At 34.8% G+C, this 26,143-nt stretch overlaps 4 protein-coding genes and 1 pseudogene across 5 annotated transcripts; 2 read left to right on the top strand and 3 right to left on the bottom strand.

The window, feature by feature from the left end:
- Positions 1 to 2,384: 2,384 nt before the first annotated feature.
- On the bottom strand, positions 2,385 to 3,832 carry LOC110605689 (embryonic protein DC-8). Its single transcript, XM_021744336.2, has 2 exons — positions 3,350 to 3,832; positions 2,385 to 3,257 (listed from the first exon to the last, which is right to left on the bottom strand). The coding sequence occupies exons 1-2, from the start codon at positions 3,482 to 3,484 to the stop codon at positions 2,601 to 2,603; spliced, it is 792 nt and encodes a 263-aa protein (XP_021600028.1). The 5' UTR covers positions 3,485 to 3,832; the 3' UTR covers positions 2,385 to 2,600.
- Positions 3,833 to 6,081: 2,249 nt separating this feature from the next.
- On the top strand, positions 6,082 to 9,066 carry LOC110604497 (B3 domain-containing transcription factor LEC2). Its single transcript, XM_021742680.2, has 6 exons — positions 6,082 to 6,657; positions 6,761 to 6,835; positions 7,234 to 7,334; positions 7,416 to 7,462; positions 7,538 to 7,611; positions 8,542 to 9,066. Exons 1-6 carry the CDS (start codon positions 6,082 to 6,084, stop codon positions 8,947 to 8,949), a joined length of 1,281 nt encoding a protein of 426 aa, XP_021598372.1. The 3' UTR covers positions 8,950 to 9,066.
- An 894-nt stretch (positions 9,067 to 9,960) lies between these two features.
- Positions 9,961 to 10,705, top strand: LOC110604886 (annotated as a pseudogene).
- A 493-nt stretch (positions 10,706 to 11,198) lies between these two features.
- Positions 11,199 to 14,064, bottom strand: LOC110604498. Its single transcript, XM_021742681.2, has 3 exons — positions 13,772 to 14,064; positions 13,514 to 13,671; positions 11,199 to 11,678 (listed from the first exon to the last, which is right to left on the bottom strand). The coding sequence occupies exons 1-3, from the start codon at positions 13,841 to 13,843 to the stop codon at positions 11,597 to 11,599; spliced, it is 312 nt and encodes a 103-aa protein (XP_021598373.1). The 5' UTR covers positions 13,844 to 14,064; the 3' UTR covers positions 11,199 to 11,596.
- A 594-nt stretch (positions 14,065 to 14,658) lies between these two features.
- Positions 14,659 to 20,196, bottom strand: LOC110605102 (protein SMG7L). Of its 2 annotated transcripts, none has more exons than XM_021743422.2 (6): positions 19,992 to 20,196; positions 18,924 to 19,025; positions 18,216 to 18,821; positions 17,989 to 18,111; positions 17,673 to 17,878; positions 14,659 to 16,836 (listed from the first exon to the last, which is right to left on the bottom strand). In XM_021743422.2, the coding sequence occupies exons 2-6, from the start codon at positions 18,987 to 18,989 to the stop codon at positions 14,847 to 14,849; spliced, it is 2,991 nt and encodes a 996-aa protein (XP_021599114.1). In that variant the 5' UTR covers positions 18,990 to 19,025; positions 19,992 to 20,196; the 3' UTR covers positions 14,659 to 14,846. The 2 variants fall into 2 exon arrangements, with proteins under 2 accessions (XP_021599114.1, XP_021599112.1); XM_021743420.2 differs by having other exon boundaries at positions 20,005 to 20,196.
- Between the last annotated feature and the right edge of the window lie 5,947 nt (positions 20,197 to 26,143).

Genomic DNA, 26,143 nt, shown 5'->3' with positions numbered 1-26,143 from the left:
GAGTATACCCTTATAAGAGCTGAAAAAAATCTCGAATCAAGATCATAAAAATAAAAATAAAAATGATAAAATAAAAACTGAATTCCTAGGTTCCTTGGTGAAAATTATAACTATAAGAGACTTTCTTGGTTGGTTGGGTATATGTTTCTTCATGTACTAACTTAAGAATTTGATTGAACTTAATTGCATGGTCACATGTGTCGATATTTCTTTTATGATTTATATACATTGATGAGATTTTACTATGAAATGCTGGTTGCTTGAAATAAGTTAACTTTGTGAGCAATTGATGATGGGTAGCTTTTATGAGACTTTTTCTGATTAATGAGTACATACTTGAGGACGAGTCTGATCTAAGTGTGTGAGAATTGATAATATACACAATTATGTATATTGAGTTTGATATCGTTTAAAACTTGTTGATTCATTTAAATTTTGTTATCTTGGTAGGATTGGAGAATAATAAGAGAAAAATCCAATTTGGATTCCACATTCTGATATTAAATATGGTCACAATCAAATTTATAGAAGGATAAGGAACATAGTCATACTTGAACTCTAATTTCCAGACGAGTTGTGTTATGGACTACGTTATGGGTATAAACATACTTGACGAATAAAATCCAGCTTCAAATCCGAGAATCAAACAAATAACTCCAATCTGTCAAGATGTACTCGACTTTGATTTTAGCTACTTGTATTTATGTTGAATTAGGACTCTTAGCACTATAAAAATGGGCATTTTGATGTATCTAACATCTCATCTAATTTTTCATCTCTTATTCTTAACTATGAACATGTGTGGCTAAGTTTCTTATTTTCAATTAAAAGATAATTAAAGTTTCAGTTCAATTGGTTGTGAGATTTATGTGATTCTATAATTTACTTAATTATTCTTGATATTTATATTATTTTTGTGTTTATTGCTTAATATCATTCTGTAGGTTGTTGTATTAAGGCGCTATTGCTCAATTGATAGAATGATATATTGCTATTCAGATTAATTAAATCTGTAATTATTTAGTTAAACTGAAATAAGTAGTGAATTAGGTTACATAAAATTCTCATAAAGAATAGTATAATCTAACTTAACTGAACCGAACATCTCGCGTTTGTTAGTTAAATTAGATTCTTTTAATTCTTAATGTAATAATTGAATTAAATTCTAGTAGCGTCTCCTATAGTTGTCCAAGAATTAAAATTAGTTAACGAACATCTTTTAACTAGTTTAAAATCTAAGAAATGATTGAATATCTGAAACGTTTTCAATATCTATAACTAGTTTATCAATAATTAAATTGAAATTATTTTATCTGTAATCAATCCACAGAAACAGAAACTAAAATTATTTCTTTAACTAAATGTTTCTCATTTAATTCTCTCTTAGATTTAAATTGTTTTCTCTTTTAGATTGATTTTAATTATTTCTCTATATTCAAAATCTCTCATTTTATTTGATTTGTGTAATCTACTTACTCATATAAACCCTACTTACCATTATTACAAATATTATTTTTAAGACGATACATCATAGCCGATAATAAGAAGTAAAGCCTCTAGAAACCACAAGTCATCCTAACAAAATAGCTCCACAAAACAACCATCATTGACCATCTTTCAAAAAAAGACTATTGTGCACACAATTAAAACCAAAACCGTAATAAGACATGACAGCACTCTCGATGATCGTTGTTTGAAAGTATATATATATTAGGAGACATAGCGATAATAACTCTAAAATATATATATTACAAAACAGATAATAGTTCTAAATTATCATCACCGACACATACATATATACAGCGATAATAGCTTTAAATTATCATCATCACAACAGATCTCATTACTATGCACATCTCAATACTCGCACAAATAGACCGCTCCTTTACAATACCAAAATGCTGATGATCTATCAAGGCACATCGAATGAAAGGAGAAAACCAAAAGAAAAACCACCAAAAAACCAAAAAGAAAAAGACCACCCCTAACCGAAAGGCAGGAGAGGACTGCCAGTACATCCTCACAAAACTCCAATCAGACCCAGGAAAAGAAATCTCCGATCAGTAGAAAACCAGCCCCCACAAGCCACATACTCCCGTTACATAGTCGCCCTCCGTTTTCTGTTTCACTTATTCCCTTCTCTCGGATGAGGGTGACGATCGAAATGTTTTTCTTAATATATGGAAGAACTCCAACCATAATTCAATGATTTTAGGCATATAACCCATTTCGTATTAATGATTCGTATGAGTTTAGTTAAGAGCCAAGATTCTTTTCAAATTATGTCATCTATTTAGCACTCGAGTGATCATGAATGTTAGTGTTCCATTGCAAAAACCAGATCTAGCATCCATTTGAAGAGAACAACCATGATATAGGGACACCAATATTAGTTTCAACTTCGCACGTATGTAGCTTGTTTAATATGATATGCTCAAAGGTGTCCTTGATTATCAATAACATAAAGAAAGATGCATCTCTTACAACTTAGTTAAAACCCAATTATCATTTACCAGACATGTTCTTTTATTTTTCATTCTTAATAAACGAACTCCACAAAAGGACCAGACACAAACTTTTTATACTTAGTAATCTTCTTCTCACTTTTTCGCATCTTTATTGCTCTCGCCTCCACCCTCACGCCGCCTCAAGTCCACCACATCCTCATCCATCGTCTTCTCCCGTTTATCATCATCATCACTGTCGTGATCTTTCCCCACCACAGTTTCCTTTATCTTCTGTGTAGTTCCCTTCGCTGCGTCCCATGCTCCCTTCACCGTCTGCTTCGCCTTCTCTCCTACACTACCCACCGTTTCCACCACCTTAATTGTCCCATCTCTTGCCTTGTCAGCTGCTGTTTCTGAGTAATCTTTGACCTTCTCTTTCACATCATGTGCAGACTCCGCCACTCTCTCTGTCCCTTCTTTCGTCTTCTCCTTGGCGTCATATGCATAATCTTTTGCTTTCTCTTTCGTTTTCTCTGCGTTCTCTGCTGCTTTATGAGCGCCTTCCTTGGTCTTCTCCGCCGCTGATTGAGAAGCGCCTTTGGCGCTTTCCTTGGTCTCGTGTGCGTATCCTTTGGCCTTTTCTTTCATTTCCCCTGCTAGTTCTTTAGCCTTCTCTTTCACTTCCTCGGACTGTTCTCTTGCCTGCTCAGCCCCTTCCCTGGCTCTCTCAACGCCTTCCTTGGTAGTTTCTTTGGCTATATCAGTGTAATCCGACGCTCTGCCACTGTTCTCCTCCGCTGCATTTCTTCCCTGAAACCAAAACAAAAAGAAAACCATTTCAGCAATATAACAATAAAATTCAATGTTGGTATTATGAATTGACCACTTTGGAAGCCAAGTACCTCATTATATTTGGAAGCAGAAGTGAAGCAGACCCGAGAAACTTTTCCGGTAGATCGAAGAAAGATAGAAGGAGGGTGACGGAAGGTTTTTGAGAGATTAAACATGGTGACTTTGGTCATGAAAATAGCTGTCATTTCTTCAGTTTTTGTGTTGTTTCTCTTCCTGGCATCTCATCCATCGCCGGTCTTGCAGGTTATAAATGATTCAAGAGCTAACTATGGCAACTTATAAAAGTAACACGTAGACTAAGTGATGCCACGTGTAGCCTAATTCCTACCGTTTAACTTCGTCGGTTGGCGATTTGGCTAATCAACACATGCTCACTACACCATTTTCTTTTGTTTAAATATATGGGAATCAGTCGAGTCTAACAGCCCTAAATAATTTAATTTAAAATAAATAAATTTAATTTTAACAATATGGACATAGGAATTTATTACAAACTCCATAAAAATGCAACACTTCATAAATGAGATTAATCCTAATAGGACGTTTCGTAGGTATGCTGCCATGTCAAGAAGCAAGTTACGAGATTTTGAGTACTGACGTTTCGTATGAGTGCCAACTAAATTTATTTAATAGATTATTTTGGACATATAAATGTAAATAAATTTAATTATTTGTAATTTAATAAAAAATTTAATTTAATTTGACTATTTTTTAATCTTAATTAATTAAAATTGGGAAATTATTTGTTTTAGATAATTTGTAAATAATTGTTAAAATATATGGGTCATTCGTATAATTGAAAGCGGTGATTATACTTTCAAGCTTATGTGTCTCTTACAGATAATATGTACTATTTTATTTATAATTTATATATTTCATTATTATTAAACTTTAATTATTCATATTTACTGTTAATTATTAATAAATTAAAGTTTTTTTTAATAAAATGATAGATTTAATTTAATCGTATTTGAGAAAAGAGTACTTACATCTTGTCTCATGTTACTATGCAATTTTGAAGCTGTATGGGCAGAGACAAATATATGTCTTAAAGAAAAGCCACATTCTTTTCATCCACATCCCAAAAGTTAATAGAATCTGGCTTCATGCAGGATCAAGAAATTATAACTCCTGATATTTTGGATTCAGATCTCACGATGCAACTATAAATTTGACATCGATTGTGGAAAGGGGTAATGTGCCCCTTATATGAACTATAGGCACTCCTCCCCTTGAGTTAGTTTTTGAGATAAGTTAGACCTGACCCAAATTTAACACGGTATCAGAGCCTCTCCATCCAATGTTGGACGCTCCATAAATGTGTCACGCACCGGTAAAAATTCTGGGCGTGAGGGAGTGCGTTGAATCCCACATCGATTATGGAAAGGGGTAATGTGCCCCTCATATGGACTATATACGCTCTTCCTCCTTGAGCTAGCTTTTGGGGTGAATTAGGTCTGGGCCAAATTTAACACTCTTCCTCCTTGAGCTAGCTTTTGGGGTGAGTTAGGTCTGACCCAAATTTAACAAAATTAAAGCACAATAAAAACACTAAGTGAAATTTTTCATATTATCAGAAATCATGCAAGACAGTAAGGGGTAAATGCTTTGGCTTTTCCCCTCCATCATTTTCAGAGAAGAAGATGGATTTCAATCATGGCGCTATAGCTAGGTCTCTTTGCTAGAGAGCTAAAGGATTGAGTAATTTTGAGAACCTAATCCAATTAAATCTTAATAGAATGAATTTAGATAGTTATAATTAAATTTAAAATGAATTTGAATTTAAAAAAATAATATCCATTACAGGTTCGGATTTTATATATACAATATCCATCACCCGACTCGTTTATATAAATAATTAATTTAATATAAAAAATATATTTTATAATATTTATAATTTTTTTATATTTTTTCATTTAAAATTTAAATGTTTTTTGAAATATTAAATTTTTTAAATAAAAATTATTAATGAAAAATATTTTTTATATAAATTATTAATTAAAATATATAAAATTAAATAAATTTAAATATTATTCGAATAATAATAAAGAAGTTTAAAATGAATTCAAATAATTTAAATTAATTTTTAATTGGATATGAAATAGAATTTCAATTTTTAATTGTATATGAAATGAATTCTAATATTGTTGATATAAATTAAATTTAAATAATTTAATTTTTACAGATATCTTATCTCTTTATATTTCATAGAGTTTAACTTTTAGAGTTTGAAAGGATTTGCTCATGAAGTTATGGAGAAAGAGAGAAGGTGGGATATATATTGACACTTGACGAAATTGAATTGGTTTAGATATTCGTATGGTGTTCTGTGCCAAGTTGGCCAAAGAGCTGCCATATTTAAACCAAAGGTGGCGCCTAGTTTCAAACACAATGCTTCACTGGCTCAAGCTTCTCACTGGTCAGTTGTGTATCCCAAAACCACCCCTCTCCGGCCACTTGGCACTCTCTTCCACCTATTGGCATGCTCTCTTCGATCCCCCATTCGGCTACACTACTCATTTATCTCTCTCTATCTCATGGCCTTTTCTCTCTCTACACCCACCCCTCTGCACCAGTCGACGCGTTTCTCTTGCTTTTTCAACACCTGGGCTCTTCCTACTGGCAGCATTTTGCATCCCCATGACCATCTCCCACCAGATTTACACTAGCTAAGAAATGAAAACATCCACATCCCCACACTGGTACATAGAAATTCTCTGTGATCACCAGTTCAACCCCAAAGGCCTAGTGTCACTACTCTTCTTTGTGTCCATTTTGTTAAATGGAGAATCCTTTTTCACCTTTATCCATAGATACTAGCAACACCACCTATGATAGCGAATCAAAAATGGGGGGTTCTCAAAATTCATCAACATCAACACCCCCGGCCTCCTCTATCTATGGACCACTGAGCTATCCATCAACATCTTCATGTTCATCAACTCAGCCTTACCATTGTCCAGTAGAATACAGCATGCTACCACCTTTTCAAAGCTTGCAGTTTCCACAAGCATATCCTCAAGGCCACACTGGCCAGTACTCACCATCAACATATCCTTTGTATCCGTGCTGGTTTTTGCAGAATGGGATTGAAAAATCATGCTTTTTGCAGCCAAATGGGGTGTCAATAGAGCAAGAAAGGAGAGTTCTTGATGCATACAAGACCAAGGTTGCAAGGACTAAGCGAAAACTTGCACGCCAAAGGAGCCTTGGCAAAAATGCTTCTTCTGGTGCTAATTTGTCTCAGGTTGATACAAGGAGATTATCCTTGAATGGTGGTAACAACAATGGGCAAGCTGGCCTGAGCAACATCAACATCAACAGAGATCTTTATAAAATCTGCACTCCAGATAACAAGGTGAGTCTTTTAAATTGGGTTAATCAGATTGCTGTTTCTATGTGTTTGATTTTGATATTTGGATCTATATGATGTCTGAATATTCTCTTATGTTTCACTGCAGAGACTGAGGGTGTTGCTAAGTAAAGAGTTGAAGAACAGTGATGTTGGGTCTCTTGGAAGGATTGTCCTTCCAAAGGTGAAGTTTCCTTGATCAATAAGGGCATTTCTAGTGCCAGTAATTGTTTGCAGATTTTGCTTGTTCTGATTTCTGTTCCTTTCTTACATACTTTTATTTTCCTTCTACAAAGAAAAAGAGGTAAAATAGCTGACCAATACTTTTGTTTGACTTGCTCTTGTTGAACATTGTGACATAATTGTGATTTACACTGCCCAATAACTAATCTCTTCCTGCTTCTCTATTCATACCCAAAAACAAGATTTGGAAAACTCAACAAGAAAGAAACAATATCTTTGCAATGACAGTGGCCAAGAATAACAATCATTATCCTCCAACTTTTTCTTTAAGCATCATAGTAATCCTGTCTGATATCTAAAGCTTATCTAGTGTGTGTGCTCCTTTGCATGCCAATTCAGAGAGGAGCAGAGGAAAATCTTCCAATTCTTTCTGACAAAGAAGGCATGCAAGTAGTGATTAGAGATCTAAACTCTCCTAAAGAGTGGAGCTTGAAGTTCAAGTAAGCCGTTGGAAGCAATACTCTATTTTTCAGTGGATTTTACTTGAAGATGATTTTTTTTCCTTTCTGTTGATTGAACAGATTTTGGTCTAACAACAAGAGCAGAATGTATGTTCTTGAAAACACAGGTGGGTTGAAACAAACTTAGCTCTCTCATCTGTGTTTATTTCTCTCAATACTAAGATTTTCTTCACAATGCACAGGAGATTTTGTAAAGCAAAATGGGCTGGAGATTGGAGATTCCCTTACACTTTACGAGGATGAGTGCAAGAATCTCGTGAGTTTACCTTCCTTGTATTACAATTGACAGTATTAGTTGAGTTTATATTCAAAATTAAAGTTGGATTAAAAATTGGAAAAGTAATGTCTGTTTAGCTATATGACAATGTTGCCCTTGACCTTTTCTATAATGCTGACACATACTTTGGAAGAATGTGAAAGGGATAAAGACAGAGAACAAAATACTGCTAAAATGGACAAAATTTGAGGAACCCTTTTACTTCAGAATTGAGGCATACCCAATTATGTGTTGATAATTAAACTGCCTTGTCATAGACTAACAGAGAAGACCAATATTTACCAGGCTCTGCAACCCATATCATTACATTGTGGGAATTTCACCACTAGATAGTCGTATTAGGCAAACAAAAACTTGGGATATTGTCTGTTTTGGACAATCAAATAAAAAGAGCATCTTTTAAATTGCTTTCCATATATGTCTTTTTATACCTAAAATATTTGAAAGAAAGAATAACAGTTTCAATTCACTGGACTTGGCTTAATATGGAAACTTGTCTGTAATTATGAAATATGAACTGGATATCCTTATTAGCCTCACATGTAGGTCCCACTTATCAGGCTTTCTTCTCATCAGGAACACTGCTCTTCTTGAGCAATTTTATAGTGCAACTGTTGTATGTGCAATGGTTTTACCATAGCACATTGATTATGGTATGTATCATATAGGTCTTACAATGATCGGTGATTAATATATAACTTCTGACTGCTGTGCCTATTTTTCATTTCATCATTATGATCCCCAAATGAAATTAGTAGCATCAGTCAAAGCTAATTAACACAGAAGCTGCATACTGTGGACTAAAACTCCTAAATGGTTAAAATTAAAATTACACTTGATGAAGATATCCCTTTGATCCCTCAATTACTTTATCCTGACTATTAATCTTTTTTGCTTGTGAGGAAGCAGTATTTCTCCATCAAGAAGGTGAAAACACCGCAAATCGAGGTGTCATACAACCAAAACTCGACAAACCAAAACTACCTATACATACCACATATGTACCAAGCTAGGGATGAAGAAGAAGCATCTCTGCAACTACTTATAGAACAACTTAATCATAAAGAACAGCAAGAAGCTAACAGCCTTGTGACTTTGTCTATGGATATTGCTTCTTCTTATAGGCGCAAAGAGGAAGAGAGACTCAGTCCATTCAACAATTTAACCAGCATTAGTTTCTATTCCCAACCAGCACCTGCAGCTATGGAAGCCTCATCTTCACCACACAATACAATGAGAATTTTAGATGATCACTACATTGATGACTGCTATAGTGGCCTTGATGTTCTTCCTGATGTCAATAGGTATAATTTTTAGCTATGATCAAAGCCTATGGAAAGTTGGGAAGCTATAAAGTAAAATGGTGTATTAAATCATGGTCATTGAAGCAATCTTGGAGGTTGAGTAATATGTTTACTATACTGACACCTGATTGTTTGGAGACAGGGAACTTTTTTTTTTTTCATTTCATTTTTCTGGTGTCTGAGAGGACATAGAGGAGCTAAACATTCTTTGAACAGGATACTAGATGTTAGAAGTTTTTCAGTTCTTGGAAGGAAATGAGAAGAAGCTAGTGTTCAGTTTGTTTAGAACAGTTTGTTGTTTTGTAATTGCTCTATTCCATTGCAAGTAAATTTGGTGTTAATGGGACAATTTTGTTTTCTTGTTTCAGTGCTCTTCATTTGCCAGTAATAGCAATATCTCTTCTTTTTTAAAAAAAGAAGAAAAAAAAAAATCTTTCTCATCACTTCTAACAGACAAAGCATGAGAATTCATCCAAAAACTCAATCAGAACACACCACAAGAAGAAAATGAGTAAAGAATTTGATACAAACAAAACATGTGATCATCCAAGAACATTTTTTTATATCAAAAATCAAATCTTTCCAAATGCTGCTTCATTTCAAAATTGGTGTCATAGAAGAGAGAAACAAAATGAACCTGCAAAATGGGTCGATTTAGAATCTTACGTTGCACAAACTCATGTTGGGCGTCGCTGCCTATGATTGCTGACTTTCATTGTGACTTGGATGCTGGCTGTTCCAATTTGGAACTTTTATAAAAGGAAGTTCTTACGTTGTAACTGGGAACCCCGTTTGCCTTCGACTTTTGAGAGTACGACCAGGCCCTTATCTTTCTGGGCCTTCTCTTGAGTTTTGGGGACAAGCCCCAAAGGCCAGCCTCACTTCTCCGCTCGTCTCCACAACAATGGCAGCAACTGTAACAGCATCAACTCTGTCCTCTCTCTCTCTCTCTCCACACCAAGCCTCGCCTTTCTTCTGAAACCTATAAAATCCCTCTCTCTTCTCCAAATCTCCCAAATTTCTCTTTCTTTCTTCCCACCCCACAACGAGTACCTGAGCCACATTCAGCGCCACTGACACTTTCGACAACGTTAATCCCGAAGATGACATCATTTTTGGCCCGCCAAGCCCACCGGAAGACTTTGTTCCTCCGCCCTCCTTTGACATAGACACCGACGAAAGAGCTCTATGGACCCGGTTCTAGTGGAGTTACCGTTTTGGGCGATGATTTGTATGTAATGGACTCTTAAGTTGAAAAAAGACAAGTGGGTTTGGTCCGAAGAGGAAGAAGAAGAAAATACGAGATGGCTTTAGGAGAGACTAGTCCAGAGGAGAAGAGTGAGTAAGGTGGTCAAGTAAAACGCTCCATTTTAGAGTGATTGTGGTGAGACAAGTTAAGCCAGGCGGGCGTAGAGGTTGAGAAAGCCAAAAGCCAAAGAAGTTATTGCTGCCGTGCAGGAGTCAGCCGTTAATGTCAGGAGGAACATCACCACAGTGACCATGACCATGCACTTGACTATGTCATCTCTGTTTGTTACTGGTGTGTTCTAGATTTATCTCTACCTAAAACTTTGAAATTTGTGGGTTGAACTGAATTGAGATTAATATTGTGAAGGCAATTGTGTGACAATGTGAGTCCTCCATCGCAGTATTTGTAGAGCTAATTGTCGGAGCCTCTGCCTTCTTTTATTCTGTTTCAGAACTTCCAAGTTCTATCTGCTTTATTTCTACCCAGTTGGACTAATAGCAGTGTGAGATCCATTGTGGTGTAAAAGCCATTGTTGCTTTGGATGTGCAAATGCTTGCTTAGGAAAAACCTTTTGCATTGCGCTTAAGAGAAAAGTTTCTCTTTTTTCCCCCATCAAATCAGTACTGTGGGGTTTGCTCCACTTGTTAGTTTTATGATTCACTTAAAAATTCCACTAATTATATGTGTTTCATGCTTAACACTCAAGGAATAGCAAATAATAATAACTGTAATAAGCTATTTCTTTCTTAATCTAAATCAGCATTCCATTAGACTAATGCAGTAAACCTCAGGTGCTGATTTGATAAAAATGGAAAAAGAAAAAAAGATAGAACTTTCGTCCATTGAGTATGAAAGTGTGAAGCCACAAGGTATCTTCATGATCCCTAGTTCTGGTGTGTAAATGAATGGCAGATCTAAAGGAGATAATGGGGCACAGAGAAGGTGATGCTTAGCTCAATGTTACTAAAACTTTTCGTCAGAGGTTTCTAATGATAATGACCTTTAGCTCAATGTTACTAAAATTGTTCTTAAGACTGTATTTCATAATTATCGTCTGAAATGAAGCTAAATATATCAAAAAAAGAAAAAAAGAATTATTCACCAAAGAAAAAAAAAATTATTTATTGATATGTGCAGCACAACACATCCATAATAACGAAGGAAGATAGCTGCAGGTAGAGTGCCTTTAGGTGGCATCCTTCGGTGATTAACACAAGCAGTTACGGCCGTCCATGATTGGGAGCTATGGTGGTTTGCTTGTTGCTTCTTTAATCTTCTCATTTCTTTATGGATGAACTAACTTTTCACGTTGTTGACAAGTCTTGCAGCTTTTTCCTTTGTTTGGTGATGGTTTCTCCTCTGCTGTCATGAGCATATCAAGAAAATATCGTCTCCTCTCCTTGCTCACTTTCTAGTTTCTATGATCATCTGGGATCAAATCCATTTCTCTCATTTGTTGTTCAACTGAGACTAGACCAATCTGAGAAAGAAACCTGCAGGAGAATCCAACAATTCCACTTTAGGAAGTGTACAAATTAAAATGTTTTTATTGTAATCATCCTATTCTATCCTTTCCAAATTTAAAATCCAAATCAAATGCATCCCAAGAATTACTTCCAGGAAGTTCAAAATAAAATAAACAAAATTCTTTTTTTTATGCCGACTTTTTTCGACCATTTATAGACATAACTGAACCATGTTAAAGTGTAAATGTCCACTAGTCACGTTCCAAAAGCACAACCCAGAAGCATCCAATTGAAAGTCCTCTTTCTCCAAGATTTCACGCAACACTAGCCTCTTGTTAGAAGTCAAATCACCATCAATTACATGGAATCAACAAGGCAAAATTGAAGAAAAACCAGTAGTAAAATCAGATAAACAAAAGGCCTATTATTCCAATATTAAGAAAACTAATATAAATGACTAGTAGTCAATTAACAATTAAGGTGCAAATCACAGACAACTTTCATTTAGTTCTCCACACACCATCTACAAAACGATGCTGAAGTCTCGTGACAAAATGAATAGGCAACATCAGCAACTAAATGAAGATTAAGAAATATCCAGGATTTGAAAATTTTGATGCTATGAATTTTCACAAGTCAGGCATGTTTCATGCAGCAAAGAAATTGAACATGAATGTTTTCATGCATGCTGTTGTTTTTAAGTTCTAAGTAACATATCAGCAGCCAAAGTTATGCCTTTAGCTCCACAAAGAATTTATCAAATCTTATTAACATTCTCCTCAAAACCTCACAGACACAAGCCTCAAACAGATAAAGCACTAAAATGAAAGACATTCCTGCCACAATTGTGCTTCCATAGCCTAACATTGACATGAATACATGGCCAATTTTCAGCATAATTAGGATAAAGAACAACCACTTCTTTATTAAAGATCTATATCCCTGTGGTGATTTGTCGAGTAATGCTTCTTCAATCAAGTTGGCCAACCTTAACCTCAGAGGACTCTGAAAGGACTATATTTCCAACCTTCAAGTATTTAACTACTCAAGATGATATTTTAATCAACCATCCACACCACAAGGCGTTGTTCAGGAGAATTTTCCAAATGTGTTAATAAAAGTATGACAGCTTAATAGGCAAAACAAGAACATGGACAAGTTTGGGCTTGGATTCTGTCCAGAAAATAGTACTCCCTACATCCATAATATTTTTACATTCATTTTTTCATCCACCCCAAATTATAGGCCATTACAAGTTTCTTTTCAGCTAACTAATATTTCCCCATTTAATATATACTAAAAAAACAAATCTTATTAGTTCAAGAATAGTTTAACGGAGCAATATGAACATAGTAGATTATGAAAAGTGCATATAAAAGTTATTGTGTTAATTACTTTAGCTACATTTTCTTAATCCATGTGAAAAATAGAAATAAGTCTACATTATGGGAGGGAGGGAGTGTAATATCATCAAGGAGCATAAAGGCAAATTTGGTCAAAATAAAGTCCGACCCTAAAGTGGGAAAAAGTTAAGCACTGCAAAGTTTAAAAACATATGCCTAATTCATTCAGAAACCTGTAGATGTAGAGATGAGAAGTTAATACCAAGATATGATACATGCAATCATGCTTAAGATGGTTTTATAGGAATTCAAAATGCATCAATTAAACCAAGCTAAAAGTTCTTAAACTTCAGCAACCATGGAATGATGCAATGGGATACAACAAACAGGAGATAGAAGTCCTAAAATTACAATAGCATACTTCAAAGTAGCAATTCAAAGTCTGTCTACCAACCAATTTCCAATTAACACAACTAATCAAGAAGAAAAGGGAGATTTGTTAAAGAAGAATTACTTTACCAGCTAAGAAGAACGAAGAGGGTGGCAGCGATTAGAACAAGAAACCCAACATGAAGTATCAAAGAAGAGTCACTTGAAGAGAAGGCTAAGCCAAGCATCACAGCAAGGCAAGAACCCAACATCAGAAACGCTGATTTCAGTGTATTCCATGTAGGACCCTGAACATTAAACAACAAAAAGATTCAGTATTTACTAGAGGACAAGATGATTGACCAGATTTGTACCCCTATAAGTATGAGCTTTAGAAGTAGCACTAACGTTGACACCAGGAGCTAGCGCTCCTAATAAGACTGCCTTTGCTGATGATACGTCCAATTGCTTATTCTCCATTTTCAGCTTCGCTGAGATCTGCGACTGCGAGCAGAATTTCAGAAGAAGAGAGTAGTGCTGATGAAGAGGAAGCTGGATTGGGCCATTATGAATGGATTTGTTTTAAGGGCAAAAGGCCTCTCTCTGCCTGCTTAGAGACTGGAGAGGTAAGCCTAACAATTGTGAAAATGAATGTTGGGGTAATTTTTACTGTTGGTTAATTTTCATTTTAAATTCTTTCTTTAGAAAAAAAAAATTTATTAGGGTAAAAAATCATCATTTTTAAAATACTGTATTTTTTTTTAGTTTTAGAATGCTATATAAAAATTTCATATTTAAGATATATAAAAATTATTTTGATTATTTTTTGGGTGATTTTATCTGATAAAATTAATGCATGTCTCATTATAACTAAAATTATTTTCTACATTTTAAAAAATACCGTTAACACTCTGTTACAGGTTTAATACGGTAATAAGTGTATTTAAATAAATTTAAAAAATATCAGATTTTACTCCTTTAATCTCAATTTCAAAAATAAAAATTATCATTAACACTGCTGAATATAAATTTATTAATATATTTATATTTCAAATTAAAATTAATATAATTCAAGTTACAAAAAAATTTGAGAAAAAAAAAAGTTTACTAGTGACTGTAATATTCTTTATTTTATTAGCTAAAAATACAATAAATGGTAATTAATTAAAAAGAAAAAATAATTTTTTATACAAGTGTTAAAGTAGGTGATAGCAACTTGAATTTCTCATATTTGAAAACATAATATTAACCGCTTTAATGAGATTTTAATTAAACCGAAATCATTTCCAAAGCCATAAAACAGAAAACTTTTTTTTTTCTATGTACTTTTTTAAGCTCTTCTTTGCTGGTAATACTCTATTATACAATGTGTACACATACCCTACAACAGACATGAAACCTATGTAAATGGAAATTTTTTGTTTCGGATGATGTCTATGCAGCTATGTAAAGATCTCATATTAACTATGGTTAAGTGAAAATTTCAACTTCCCATATAGGTAGGGCCTCTCAAGGTAGGATCTTGCTGAATCAACCATTCTTTCTCCTTCAGATACTGCAGAAGAGGCTCAGGCTCAGTCACCACACCACACCCATAAGGGCTTGGTCTTTGATAACCAGGATGTAGCCTCTCCTCATAACTCAATGGATTTGCAGCAGCTAAAGGAGCTCCCCATTGATTAAAAAGACCAGACCTGGACATATCATGACCATAAAAGTTTCCAGTGTTCACAGCAGTATTCAAATGCACTGGCCATCCGTGATTCGTAGTTCGCTCAAGGTTGTGATTTTCCCTATACTGACGAAGCCATTCAGAAGAAGTCATTCTACGAATAGGTGGATATCCATATTCCATTAGACCAGGGATACCAAGACCATGATGAGAACCCGGCCAATTTGGATAGTGGCTCACCTGTAATGCATCAACGAAATTGTTTGTTCTGTTGATGATGTTTCCTGAACCATTGTAGTCAGAGAAGGTAGATTGAATTCCATTAAACCAAATAGCATCATCAGGCAAAAATGGAGCAGAAGGCAATGGAGCTGAATAAGAAGGAGAAAAGCTACACATGGTCACAGCTTCATGCCCTGAACTAATGACAGAATTCTCAGTATCACTGATGGAGAGATCATTGAGGGATGCAGATACTATTTCCGCAATAGTCGGCATTTTATTCATCTCTCGCTTCCCTTCAACTCTATCATTGTTCAAACTTCCTCTATTGAGGACCCAAGCATTAAGTGAGGGTGGTCCAGCAGCAATGGAGGTGCTGAAACTGGGAGGCCCAGAAGAAGAGATAAAGGCTTCTGAAAATGGGAGTGCTATGGCATCATTTGCAAGAGGTTCCTGCTGCACTGGCTTGCGCGTGAAATTAGTGAGATCAGAATGGAATGCCGAAGGATCACCATGGGCCCGAGTTTGTGCTATTAGCAGTGAAGTTGCACGCCGCAAGCATTCATCAGCAGGTACTGAGTCCACTGTATCTTCTGAAGTTGTTTGATCATTTGCTGAAATAGCACTACAAAGTGGAGCAGAATTGTATCTTGTGAGAGGCTTGAAGAGAATGACTTCTTCCTCCTCCATGGCAACAGATTTGCTAATCACAAGAGAGTTACCTGGATTCTCCTCAATCTCCTCAGATTTCTCGGTCACTTTGTGAGTATGCTGATCAGACTCTTTTTCTTCCACATTACCAGGGGACTCCACCTTTTCAGTTTCTTTTCTGTTCGGAAATTTATTCAACTCTGGTACATAAAATTTTCTTCCAGATCCATCATAGCAGATCCAATTCCTTTTTCTATTTGATCTGTCTGCAAGCTTGATTGCAGCATTTATAATACGCTGAGCTCGGCATTCAGTTCTACATTTGTAACTGTCTGCATGTCCCCAATGGCTTGAAAAATCTAATGCCACATGAGAACAAGCTAATGGTGCAAAGCCCCTCAACTCATAGTCCTCCCAAAGAGCAATATTTCCTGGAGACTTGACTTCACCCTTGTTATTATCAAACCGCTTCAGAAGTTCAAGATAAACACTGAAAAAATAAGACATAGAACTTGTACTTTTTTCATCAGATCCATATATTTCTGCTTCGTCAAGGATGCTCACCAACCACTCTGAAAACACAAGTAAAGCTGGTAAAAGGGGACAAGAGTCCAAGACTTTTGCCTTCAAACATCTATTGGCAACGCGTCCCACAAAGATGAAAATAACAGTCAAAGCCTCTCGTGTCAACTCAAACTGTTGTATATCATTCTTGTCTTTTGAATCTCTCGCTTCTGGGCTCTTTATTAGATTCTCAATGACAAAGATAAGTATAGAGACAACTTGAAGCATTCGAAAGGGACCACTTCTAGCTGAATCCATAAGCTGATAGGACTCCATTGCAGCTTTTAATTGTACATCATCTAGTGCCAACAAAGCATCCAGCTCTCTTATAGAAGACGCAAATGTAAAAGGGAACTCCTCCAAGCTGCCTCACATTAAAAAGTGGCAGAAAGATCAGAAGTTGTAGTTCTACCCTTTTAGAAATTATTAAATGTAAATTTCCAACATTTGGGAGAGCACAGGAAAAGCACAAGTCTCTAGGATATCACTGAAGGTTTTATTCTCTGGCAATGAACAAAGAGTTGATAATTTAACTGCATAAAGTTTAACAGGATCTGATTTCAATGGTTAATTATTTGTACACAAAAGCAAAATAACTTCTCCCTGCTTCCATTGATGAGACAGAGATTCCCCACCAGGCTCTGTCAGGCACTGTTCCTCATCAGGGCTAGGTAAATTTGCCATCTCTAAATAAAATAAAATAAAAGAAGCTCAACCAGAAATATGGAAACATATTTCAGAAAAAGTGTCTTGATCTTATTTTTGCCTATGCTCCATATAAGGAGGATAACATCTACAGTTTGCTGGCCAACAATCCAACAAATATGTTTTTCCGGTAACCCAAATTTATTTCCAAATTAATGCCATTAGCAACACGAAATACTTTAACACCATTAGAATTTTTCACATATTTGTATTGAGTCCACGAAAACATCTATTAGATTTGTGAAGTTCAATGCCAGTTTAAACATTCAATTTCATCTAAGATAGAACAACTATCATGGAAACCACATGCTAATGCAGGATATATGACTATTATATTGAGCATTGTAGTAACAGAGCGATGAAAAAAAATGCAGGTCTAAAGGGCACTCTAGCCAACTCTACAAATAACAGAAGTTGAGAACAACCAAAAATGACTTACATAACTGAATCTAGAAGAACTAGTTTTCTAAAAGAAAAATGGGTTTCAAGGATTACCTGGATTTTAAGAAGAAAAAACTTATTGTTCTAATGAAAAGAGGCCATAAATGTATTCCCCTTGAGCCTTCATCCCCAGCTTGTCCCATCTTGCAATTTGATGCATCATTTGCTGATGGAGATTTGGTCAGGAAAGTACTTTCTGAGAGATTTAAAAGATCAAACTGGGCCTCAATACAAAGGAAATGTAAATGAGATGACCTGTTCTGCAAGACCGCATGAAGCAATCAAAAAGGCTAAGAATAAGCATTAACATCGATATCAATCTGTAGACAATAGAGTTTATAAATGAGAGGAAGAAGAAATTGGATCTTACTCTTTCAAACAATAAAATAAGGTTGTTCCATGCATCGGGGAAAGGCTCCCTCACAGCCAAACTTCTTATGCAATGGTACAAAGCTAGGAACTCATCACCGACATATGTTGCCAATACTGCCAACTACAATAAACATAGTTGGCAAAATTTGGACATCCATGAAAATTCTCAAATACAAGAAGTAAATTACAAGAGATATCATGCTAAGAAAATAACCTTAGAAATACCTGATTTTGGGGGTTTCCACTATGTGGCCAAATCTTTGTAGCTTCCAAGTAATGTGTGACTGCAACTGACCAGTTCTGGTTCGGTATGTCCGATTTTTCACATTGCTCTCTATATCTAGCAAAATCCCCAAGACAAACTAGAATTCGATGGCACAAGAATTGCAGTTTCTGCATTTTCTTTGGTTCAACAGAAACAGAATTTCCACCCCTTCCACAGAAAGAAAAGTCTTCTGGGAGCCCATAATATCTTTTGATTTTTGCAATCAAATTCTGATAAAACCTGGTTGCTTCTGACAGAAATAACTTAAACCCTTCTGCATGATTGTCATTGCTTCTCTGTGGAGCAGCTACACTTTGTTTTGCCACAGATTTCGTAACCTCTTCATTAGCAGAGCCTTTCTTTATTCTTTTACGAAATTCATCAATATGTCTATAGTGAAACTTCCATAAAGAATATTCAACATCTTGAAGTTCTGCCACTTCACGATCATTAAGGATGATTTTCTCATAACTAGAACAAACTTTTTTGTACAAGGCTTGAACATCAGAGTGCATTATACCCTTGGTGTGGATTAGTGCTAACAACTGTTTTTCTACATTAGTAACCTAAAACCACCACAATTTCAAGAACCAACAGTTAAACTTGAAGACACAGAAAAATTTGCCGTGAAGGATGAAGAACTAGAAAAAGGAAATCCATAAATTTACCTCAATAAGAAGACTTGGTTTTTCATTTTGATCCTTAATGGGAACAGGTGAATTAGTAGTATCCATGATTGGAGTTGGAAAACCTCTCTGGTCCGCCGTTTGCTAGACATTGAAGGCAAAATGTAAATCAACCTTTCACAGTCCGCAATATTGAATATGGGATAAAACTCAAATTAACAGAGGCAATGCATCTAACACTGCAGTCTCTTTCCAAACTCCAAGCTACAATAATACATCAAAGGCTAAATGGTCCTAGAATATCTCCAAGTCAATAAATCACAAGAATGATACAGGTTTTATTTTCTTATTTGTTCAATAGCATCATATACCAGAAACCCATCCAGTTCTTTCCTTGAAAGCATTCTAATTCACTTGAAAACTTTAAGAGTTTTTGGCACATGAAGCGTAAAATGAACTTTAAGCCATCTCATCATCCCCACTGTATTTAAAATCAAATAATTATGCTCCTGAAGTAAAATTTAGCAAAAGCCTACACTTATAGAATCAATACGAAGTTACACATCCGCCACCGACACTCAAAAAAAGAAATAAAAATAAAAATAAAAATAAGAAATGATCAGCTATATTATCCATAAGCATTGGAAATCTGGAAAAAAAAATACTAGTAAATTTGAAATTCATTAACAGGAAGACTGGATTACAAATATAATCAATTTGAAATTCTTTTTAAGCATACAGCAGAATTAACTCACTCCTAAGATGATCATCTTCTACACTTAGAAGTATGAAAGAAGCAGTGTACGAAGTTCTAAAGGTGAAAATTGTTCATCTCCTAGATGCCCATAAGTCATAGGGTTTAGGTAATCACTTAATTAAAAAGAAAAAAAAAATATTTACCACCTGAAGATGTTTCCGAGAAACAAACTAGAAATGAATTATAGAGAAAATCCAATAAAATTAAGACAAAACCAACAATGAAAACCATAAGGGCGACAGTGAAAGATGAAGGTCCAAGCAAAGGTTTTCAACATTTGAGGCTCATATGGAGAAGCGAAAGAAAATAAAGAAAGCAGAACTGTTACAGGAAATTGAAAAAGAAACAGACACCTGAAGAGCATACAGAGTCTAAGACCATCAGCGGTGGTCTTATCAAAGTTAGTAAGTTGCTGCCAATGTTTGAAGCTAAAATTGAGACCAAACCCACAAAGCAAAAGCAGAGAAACGAGAGAGAGAGGCGCCGTTATTGCGAGAAGCAGGAAGCGTTACTGCTCTTTTGTGAAACAGACAAAGTGAAAGGTGGCTGACTATGAGATTTTTTTCCACATATCTTTTTCTAAATGACAAACAACTCTCTCAACCATTTTTTCTTTTTAAATTATGATCAATATAATAATAATAATAATAATAATAATAATAATAATAATAATAATAATAATAATGCAAGCCATATAATTTTGTCAATTAAAATTCAATATTGCTTATAATTAAAATATAATATTAGTTATAAAAAGTTGAAAATATTTTGAATTTAAATAAAAAAATAAAATATGCAAAATAATATGGTAGAATAATAGAAGTTTTTTTTTTTTGAAAAAAAAAAAAAAAGTGGAATAAAGAAAAGTGAGGCCAAGGTTGATGATGAATTTGTATTGACAAAATGAGGAGGGATAGGATCCCTTGCAATCTAAGCTAAATCATCTTTTTGTCTTCAAACTTTATTAAGATGCTGTTACTAAAAGTTCATATTCAATATTTGTAACTCATTGTTCTCCTATCAAATCAATTACCCTATAAATTTATAATCTCACCATTAATAAATATTTTTATACTCAAATTAAATAATTCAAAGCATATATATTTAACTATAAGCTTTTTTCCATTTTAAATTATACATTTTTTTTTTAAAAAATAAAATTTATTAATTATAAAAAATACAATATAAAAATTATTATTATTTTGTTCACACACGCTCCAAATGAATATTTAATCTATTTATGATAATCAAACTCTCGATTTCACTTAAAATGAAAAGAGTGTCGAACTATTTACTATAAGAAATTTTGAATTACCAATAAAAAAAATAAGGTAATAAATAATGTAATTTCGTTACTGATTCGAATCACTGACGGATTGCTAATGGATTTTATCTGTTATAGAAAACTTTGTTGGTAATTTTATTTCCAATAGCACTTCAAAATCTGCTAGTGTTTGCAACGAATTACCAATGGAAAGTTACATTAGTGATTAAAATGGATGACCAATTCGTTATTGACTACAATCGTTTTTATCAACTGATTTTAAAATATTACTAATTGAAATTCCATCGTTATTCTATCATAGACACTAATTGAATAGCCATCACGATTATGTCACACAGAATTTTCATCACTATTCCGTTATAAATACTAACGGGATTTCTGTTACTATTCCGTTACTGTAACATACAATAATTAGTTGGATCAATAACAGATTTTTTTTGTTATTGATACCAACGAATAATCTGTTAGTAATCCGTTAGTGAATATGAAAATTCAGCTATATATAGCACTATTTATTTTTTCACCACATTTCTATTTTTCATAATGATATACCTGTATTATTAATAATATTCATAATCTCAACATAAACATAATCAATTATATTTAATAATATTTATGATCTCAACACTTGTACACAAACATAATTAATTTTATATATTCATAATGCTACACCTATACATTAATAATATTCATGATTTTAATACAAACATAATAAATATATATAAAAGCAAAAAATCAACTTAATCACTAAAATTATAATTAAAACTAAAAGTATTTTAAAATGCCAAATATTGTATTAGTAATATCTAATTTAAGTATAATATGTACTAAGTTCTACAAGTTAAATAAAAAGTGGCATTATCATCTGTAAAACATATCAAACTAAACTCTCCAACTCATCTTTTATATCTTCATCACTATCTCCATGCTGGTCAGAATTGAACATGACATCATCATGGTGTTGTTGTGGAGTAAGGAGTAGGAGCAGATGTTTGAGAGGATGTCTTGCTACCCTGTAGTGTCATCATCCTATGTATAAACTCTTGCAGCTGCTCCACAATCAAGTTTAGTCTACCATTCTCTGTCTCGAGCCGATCAATTTTAGCTATCATCAAATTCATTTGCTTACTCACAGCAACATCCACATGGGATGCGGAGGAGAATGAGGCAGAATAATATGAAGAACTACAGAAATATGCAGAAGCCTAGGACCGTAGTCCAAAATCTGACTCTTCTTTTGCCCGCCAACTGCCTCGTAATACAGTTAGGCCTCATCTATGTTTGGCGGCACACTCATTTCCTCTTGTTGTTGCGTAGCAGACTCCTTCAACTTTATGTAGTGCTCCTATATTATAAAAATACATTAATATAATATTTATTTCATAATATAACAATTAAAAAGGTGATTATAAATTTAACATCTTAGAAACTTACATAAATAGGTTTCGACCTTGTATCAACAAACTCATATGTCCCCTTTCTCTTGTGTGTGCGCTTCAAAAGCTCATGAGGATGAGGATGAGGATTTCGTCCCAAACTTTCTTTCTGTTGAAAATTATATTAAGGATAAAATTATCAATATAATAATAAATAATAAATAAATATTTTATTATATATATTATTCTTTGCTGATAGGTATATTGTGAAACAGATCCACTAGCGTGCCTAGAAATGTCAGACCCTGCACCTTCAACCTCACTACGTCTATTTACAAAAGACTTTTCACACTTATTTTTGTATTCAGAAGTGTTCTAACTTTCCTGCCACTTCCTTAAAATATAATCTGGAAGTAATTATGTACAAAATTATGCTTCATTAAATGATACTTAATGGTATTTTCATCATGAAAATTACGATTTTGGTACTTAAATTTATTGCATGGACAATGAATTTTATCACCATTTAAAGAACCTGAAAAGTTTTTAGTTGTCTAAATAAATTCATTTATCCCATCCAAGAATATGGGATTCAATAAACCTTCTTTCAATCGAGAATACATCTAGCTTCTATCTGGCGACATATATGTGGTATGTAAATCTACTTAAAAGTTAATGTAAAATGAATTTTGAAGTGTTAAATGCACATTAATGAAAAAAATACATATATTAAAGAATAATCAAACAGTAGAACATCAATAAAGTGTTAAATGAATTTCAAAGTGTTAAATGTGCATTAATTGAATTTGACATAGCCATAATTGCTCTTACTAAAGAATTAATGAGCTAATTGATTTATTAATTCCCTAAGAAACTTAACTTGAACTATGGCCAAGCTCGACAACTATGAATTTTTCTATATAAAAAACTACACTACCAAAGTTGCAACAATCAGATCAGCCATGGCAAAGAGTTAGAGTATGAATATGGCAGTGATGGTAGTGGTGGTGGTGGTGGTGGTGCAAGTACAAATGAACATATGGGTTTATAAAATTATTTCTAATTCTCCAATTCCTTATCTATATTTGCATCTCCTATCATCATAAGCATCAACAGACTAGAAAAAATTTCACTATATACGTTATAAGCAAGATAATTCTATTGATATTTTAATATTAAAATTAACATTTTGGAGAAAAATATCATGAATATGTTAGTAAATTTCCCTTAGAATACCCATTTTACAATATGATCCTCTAAGTATTCATTCAAAAACAGCCAAATAACTTTAAGTAAATAAAGAAAATTTATGTATTATTGTTGTACTGCACAAGAGTTACTGCAGGTGTTGCTGGTGTTGTGCTGCACAGCTGCTGTTATAAATAATAAAAATGTTAATTAAACAAAAATGTCCCTTGCTACATAATTTAATGACGAACTTGGTCTTTTATGAATTCTAATTTATTGAATTTGAACTCATTAAATTTTTATTTAGTTAGATAAATAAAAAATCAACTTTTTAATTTTTTTTTAAAATCGAGTGGGCTAAATATACGTATATTAAAAATAAATTTATGTTTATCATATTTTCTTTTAAAATTAAAATTTTAGAAGCACGATGGCCTCTACCTGTTCCCCCTCAAGTTCATCACTATCTAGGTATTTGCTCGTCGGATTATAAACAGTGTAATATCCGGCTAGACTCCGGCATCGGAATTTCCACTTTTCGGCAGAATCTCGGATGTCGGAACCCTCTAGAAGGGTAAAATATGGTTTTCTAAAGTGTTTTTATGTGTTTTTATGGTTTTAATAAAGAAAGAAATTGAGTTTTGAAAGAAAAGACCAAGAAAGGAGAAAGCCAGGTTCGGCTGCCGAACCTTATGTTCGGCTGCCGAACATTGGCCTCTTGCGGAGGCACCTTTGGCCCCCGAAGGTGGTCTGGACAGCCACCTATAAAATGCCCCTTGTCCGAAAATGGGCGAGTTTTCCCTCTATATTTTCGGGCAGAGGTGAGATTTCGCCCTTCCATGGTCAATTTGTTGTTTACCTTCAATCCCTTGAAGTTTTGATGAGTTTTTACTTCGTTTTGAAGATTTTTAGGCTAAGATCAAGTTTTTGAAGTTTGGAGACCCCCGGAGCTCGATTTCTCCTAATCTCCAAGTTTGGATCACCTCTCCTCTCGATCTTCAAGAGGTAAGTGTAGATCCTTCTCTTCTTTCATGTTTTAAGTAAGTTTATGAAGGGTTAAGGGGTTTTGATGCATGTTTAGGCTAGTTGTATAATATTAGGGTTTATGTACCCTTTATGTTAAATGCATGCTAAGTGTGATGTTTGTTGGGGTATAGGTTAGTTTTATGCCTCTATATGCTTGGAAATGTATTTATACATGTTTTAGTATAGTTTTGATGCATGTTGGGTTGTTGTGGATGGCTGGATTTGCAAGGCAGAATCGAGTTCTGCCCTTTGGGAGAGCCCAGGTTCGACCGCCGAAGCCAGTTTCGGCCGCCGAACCTGCCAGGGAAGGCAGTTTAGGCCGCCTAAACTCGCCCTCGAAAGTTTGGACTTTCGGCTCTAGAGGGGAGTTTCGGGGCCGAACCTGCCCCCGAAAGTGGGTGACTTTTGGCTCTGGAAGGACTTTCGGCCGCCGAACCCTGCCCCCGAAAGTGCTTAACTTTCGACTCTAGAGGGACTTTCGGCCACCGAACCTGCCGCCGAAAGTGCCCTGTCCAGCCTTCCTTTGCATGTTTTCTATGAATGTTTTATGGTGTTTTAGGGGGGTTTTTTGTAACGACCCGAAAATCGGCCCGCTACCGGCGCTAGGATCCAGATCGGCTTAAGGCCGCCGGGACCCGTAGCAAGCCTAGCATACATCCTGTGAACCTGTTTAATCCCATACATGATCAACATCATACATAAAAATTTGAACTTTTCTTTTTCATTCATGAACCAAACTCAACCTGTGCATGCATTAACATAGACATTAACATTAACCCCACCTTGGAGTCCTCATCAATTCTCCAATGGGGTGACATAATCATGCATTAAGTTTGGTTAAACATAATCATCCATAAACATTTAAGATCATGTATCTAAAAAGGGATTTACAACAGACTAGGGTCAAGCACACTTCTAAACCTCAATATCATCATTACATTACATAACTCAACATTACATTACAATATCCATCATGTCCACTACTAGCTATTACATGACTAAGACGTTACTCTATCCGATCTCCTGCTCTATCCTGTACCTGCAAACCTGGGGGTTAAGGGAGAGGGGTGAGCTAACAAGCCCAGTGAGTAGAACCATAAAAACATGTTAACAAACATGCTCATATGAAATGCATCATAACTCATACAATTCACATCAAGGGTTGGGTGAACTTGTCACCAAATAGTCCCAGCATCATTTCGTGCCAGGCCGTAGCATGGGGTCCTGGTCTTCCTGTCATATCATACATTACTTACCATTGCCCCAGGGCCTCCTCTGGGCACCTGGTCTTCGAGTCCCATATCCGTGCCAGGCCGTAGAATGGGGTCCTGGTCTTTCCTCAGGGACTAATTGGGTCATCCAACATTCACCCACATCAACAACAAAGAATGCGATGCAACATATTTTTGAAATCTAATGCAATCATCCTATTGCATAATCATGATGCATGAAACATGATAAAACATTTAATTTCTCAATTTAAAAGATTAAGTTCAGTTCCACTCACCTCTGGCTGACTCTGACAAACACCGAAGCAGCTGAACTCACTGCTGGGGTCCTCGGTTCCTCGGGTCCGAACCTACACAGGTGGACTCAAATGAGGGACCTAACATACATAAACATAACTCTA

Source organism: Manihot esculenta, chromosome 17 (genome assembly GCF_001659605.2).
Source record: "Manihot esculenta cultivar AM560-2 chromosome 17, M.esculenta_v8, whole genome shotgun sequence".
Lineage (NCBI taxonomy): Eukaryota > Viridiplantae > Streptophyta > Magnoliopsida > Malpighiales > Euphorbiaceae > Manihot > Manihot esculenta.
Note: the sequence above shows the minus strand (reverse complement) of the source record. Positions and strands in the feature narration are given on the sequence as shown.

Bases quoted from the DNA above. Each gene is read 5' to 3' on its own strand.
- LOC110605689 (XM_021744336.2), bottom strand. From the start codon at position 3,484: ATGACAGCTATTTTCATGACCAAAGTCACCATGTTTAATCTCTCAAAA. The intron at 3,258-3,349 runs GTACTTGGCTTC...TTTTGGTTTCAG, and splicing joins CTGCTTCCAAATATAATGAG to GGAAGAAATGCAGCGGAGGA.
- LOC110604497 (XM_021742680.2), top strand. From the start codon at position 6,082: ATGGAGAATCCTTTTTCACCTTTATCCATAGATACTAGCAACACCACC. The intron at 7,463-7,537 runs GTGGGTTGAAAC...CACAATGCACAG, and splicing joins GTATGTTCTTGAAAACACAG to GAGATTTTGTAAAGCAAAAT. The intron at 7,612-8,541 runs GTGAGTTTACCT...GTGAGGAAGCAG, and splicing joins AGGATGAGTGCAAGAATCTC to TATTTCTCCATCAAGAAGGT.
- LOC110604498 (XM_021742681.2), bottom strand. From the start codon at position 13,843: ATGGAGAATAAGCAATTGGACGTATCATCAGCAAAGGCAGTCTTATTA. The intron at 13,672-13,771 runs GTTAGTGCTACT...TTTAATGTTCAG, and splicing joins CGCTAGCTCCTGGTGTCAAC to GGTCCTACATGGAATACACT. The intron at 11,679-13,513 runs GTAAAGTAATTC...ATTCTCCTGCAG, and splicing joins CTCTTCGTTCTTCTTAGCTG to GTTTCTTTCTCAGATTGGTC.
- LOC110605102 (XM_021743420.2), bottom strand. The intron at 18,112-18,215 runs GTATTTCTAAGG...TGTTTATTGTAG, and splicing joins GTGGAAACCCCCAAAATCAG to TTGGCAGTATTGGCAACATA. The intron at 17,879-17,988 runs GTAAGATCCAAT...GCGGTCTTGCAG, and splicing joins TTATTTTATTGTTTGAAAGA to AACAGGTCATCTCATTTACA.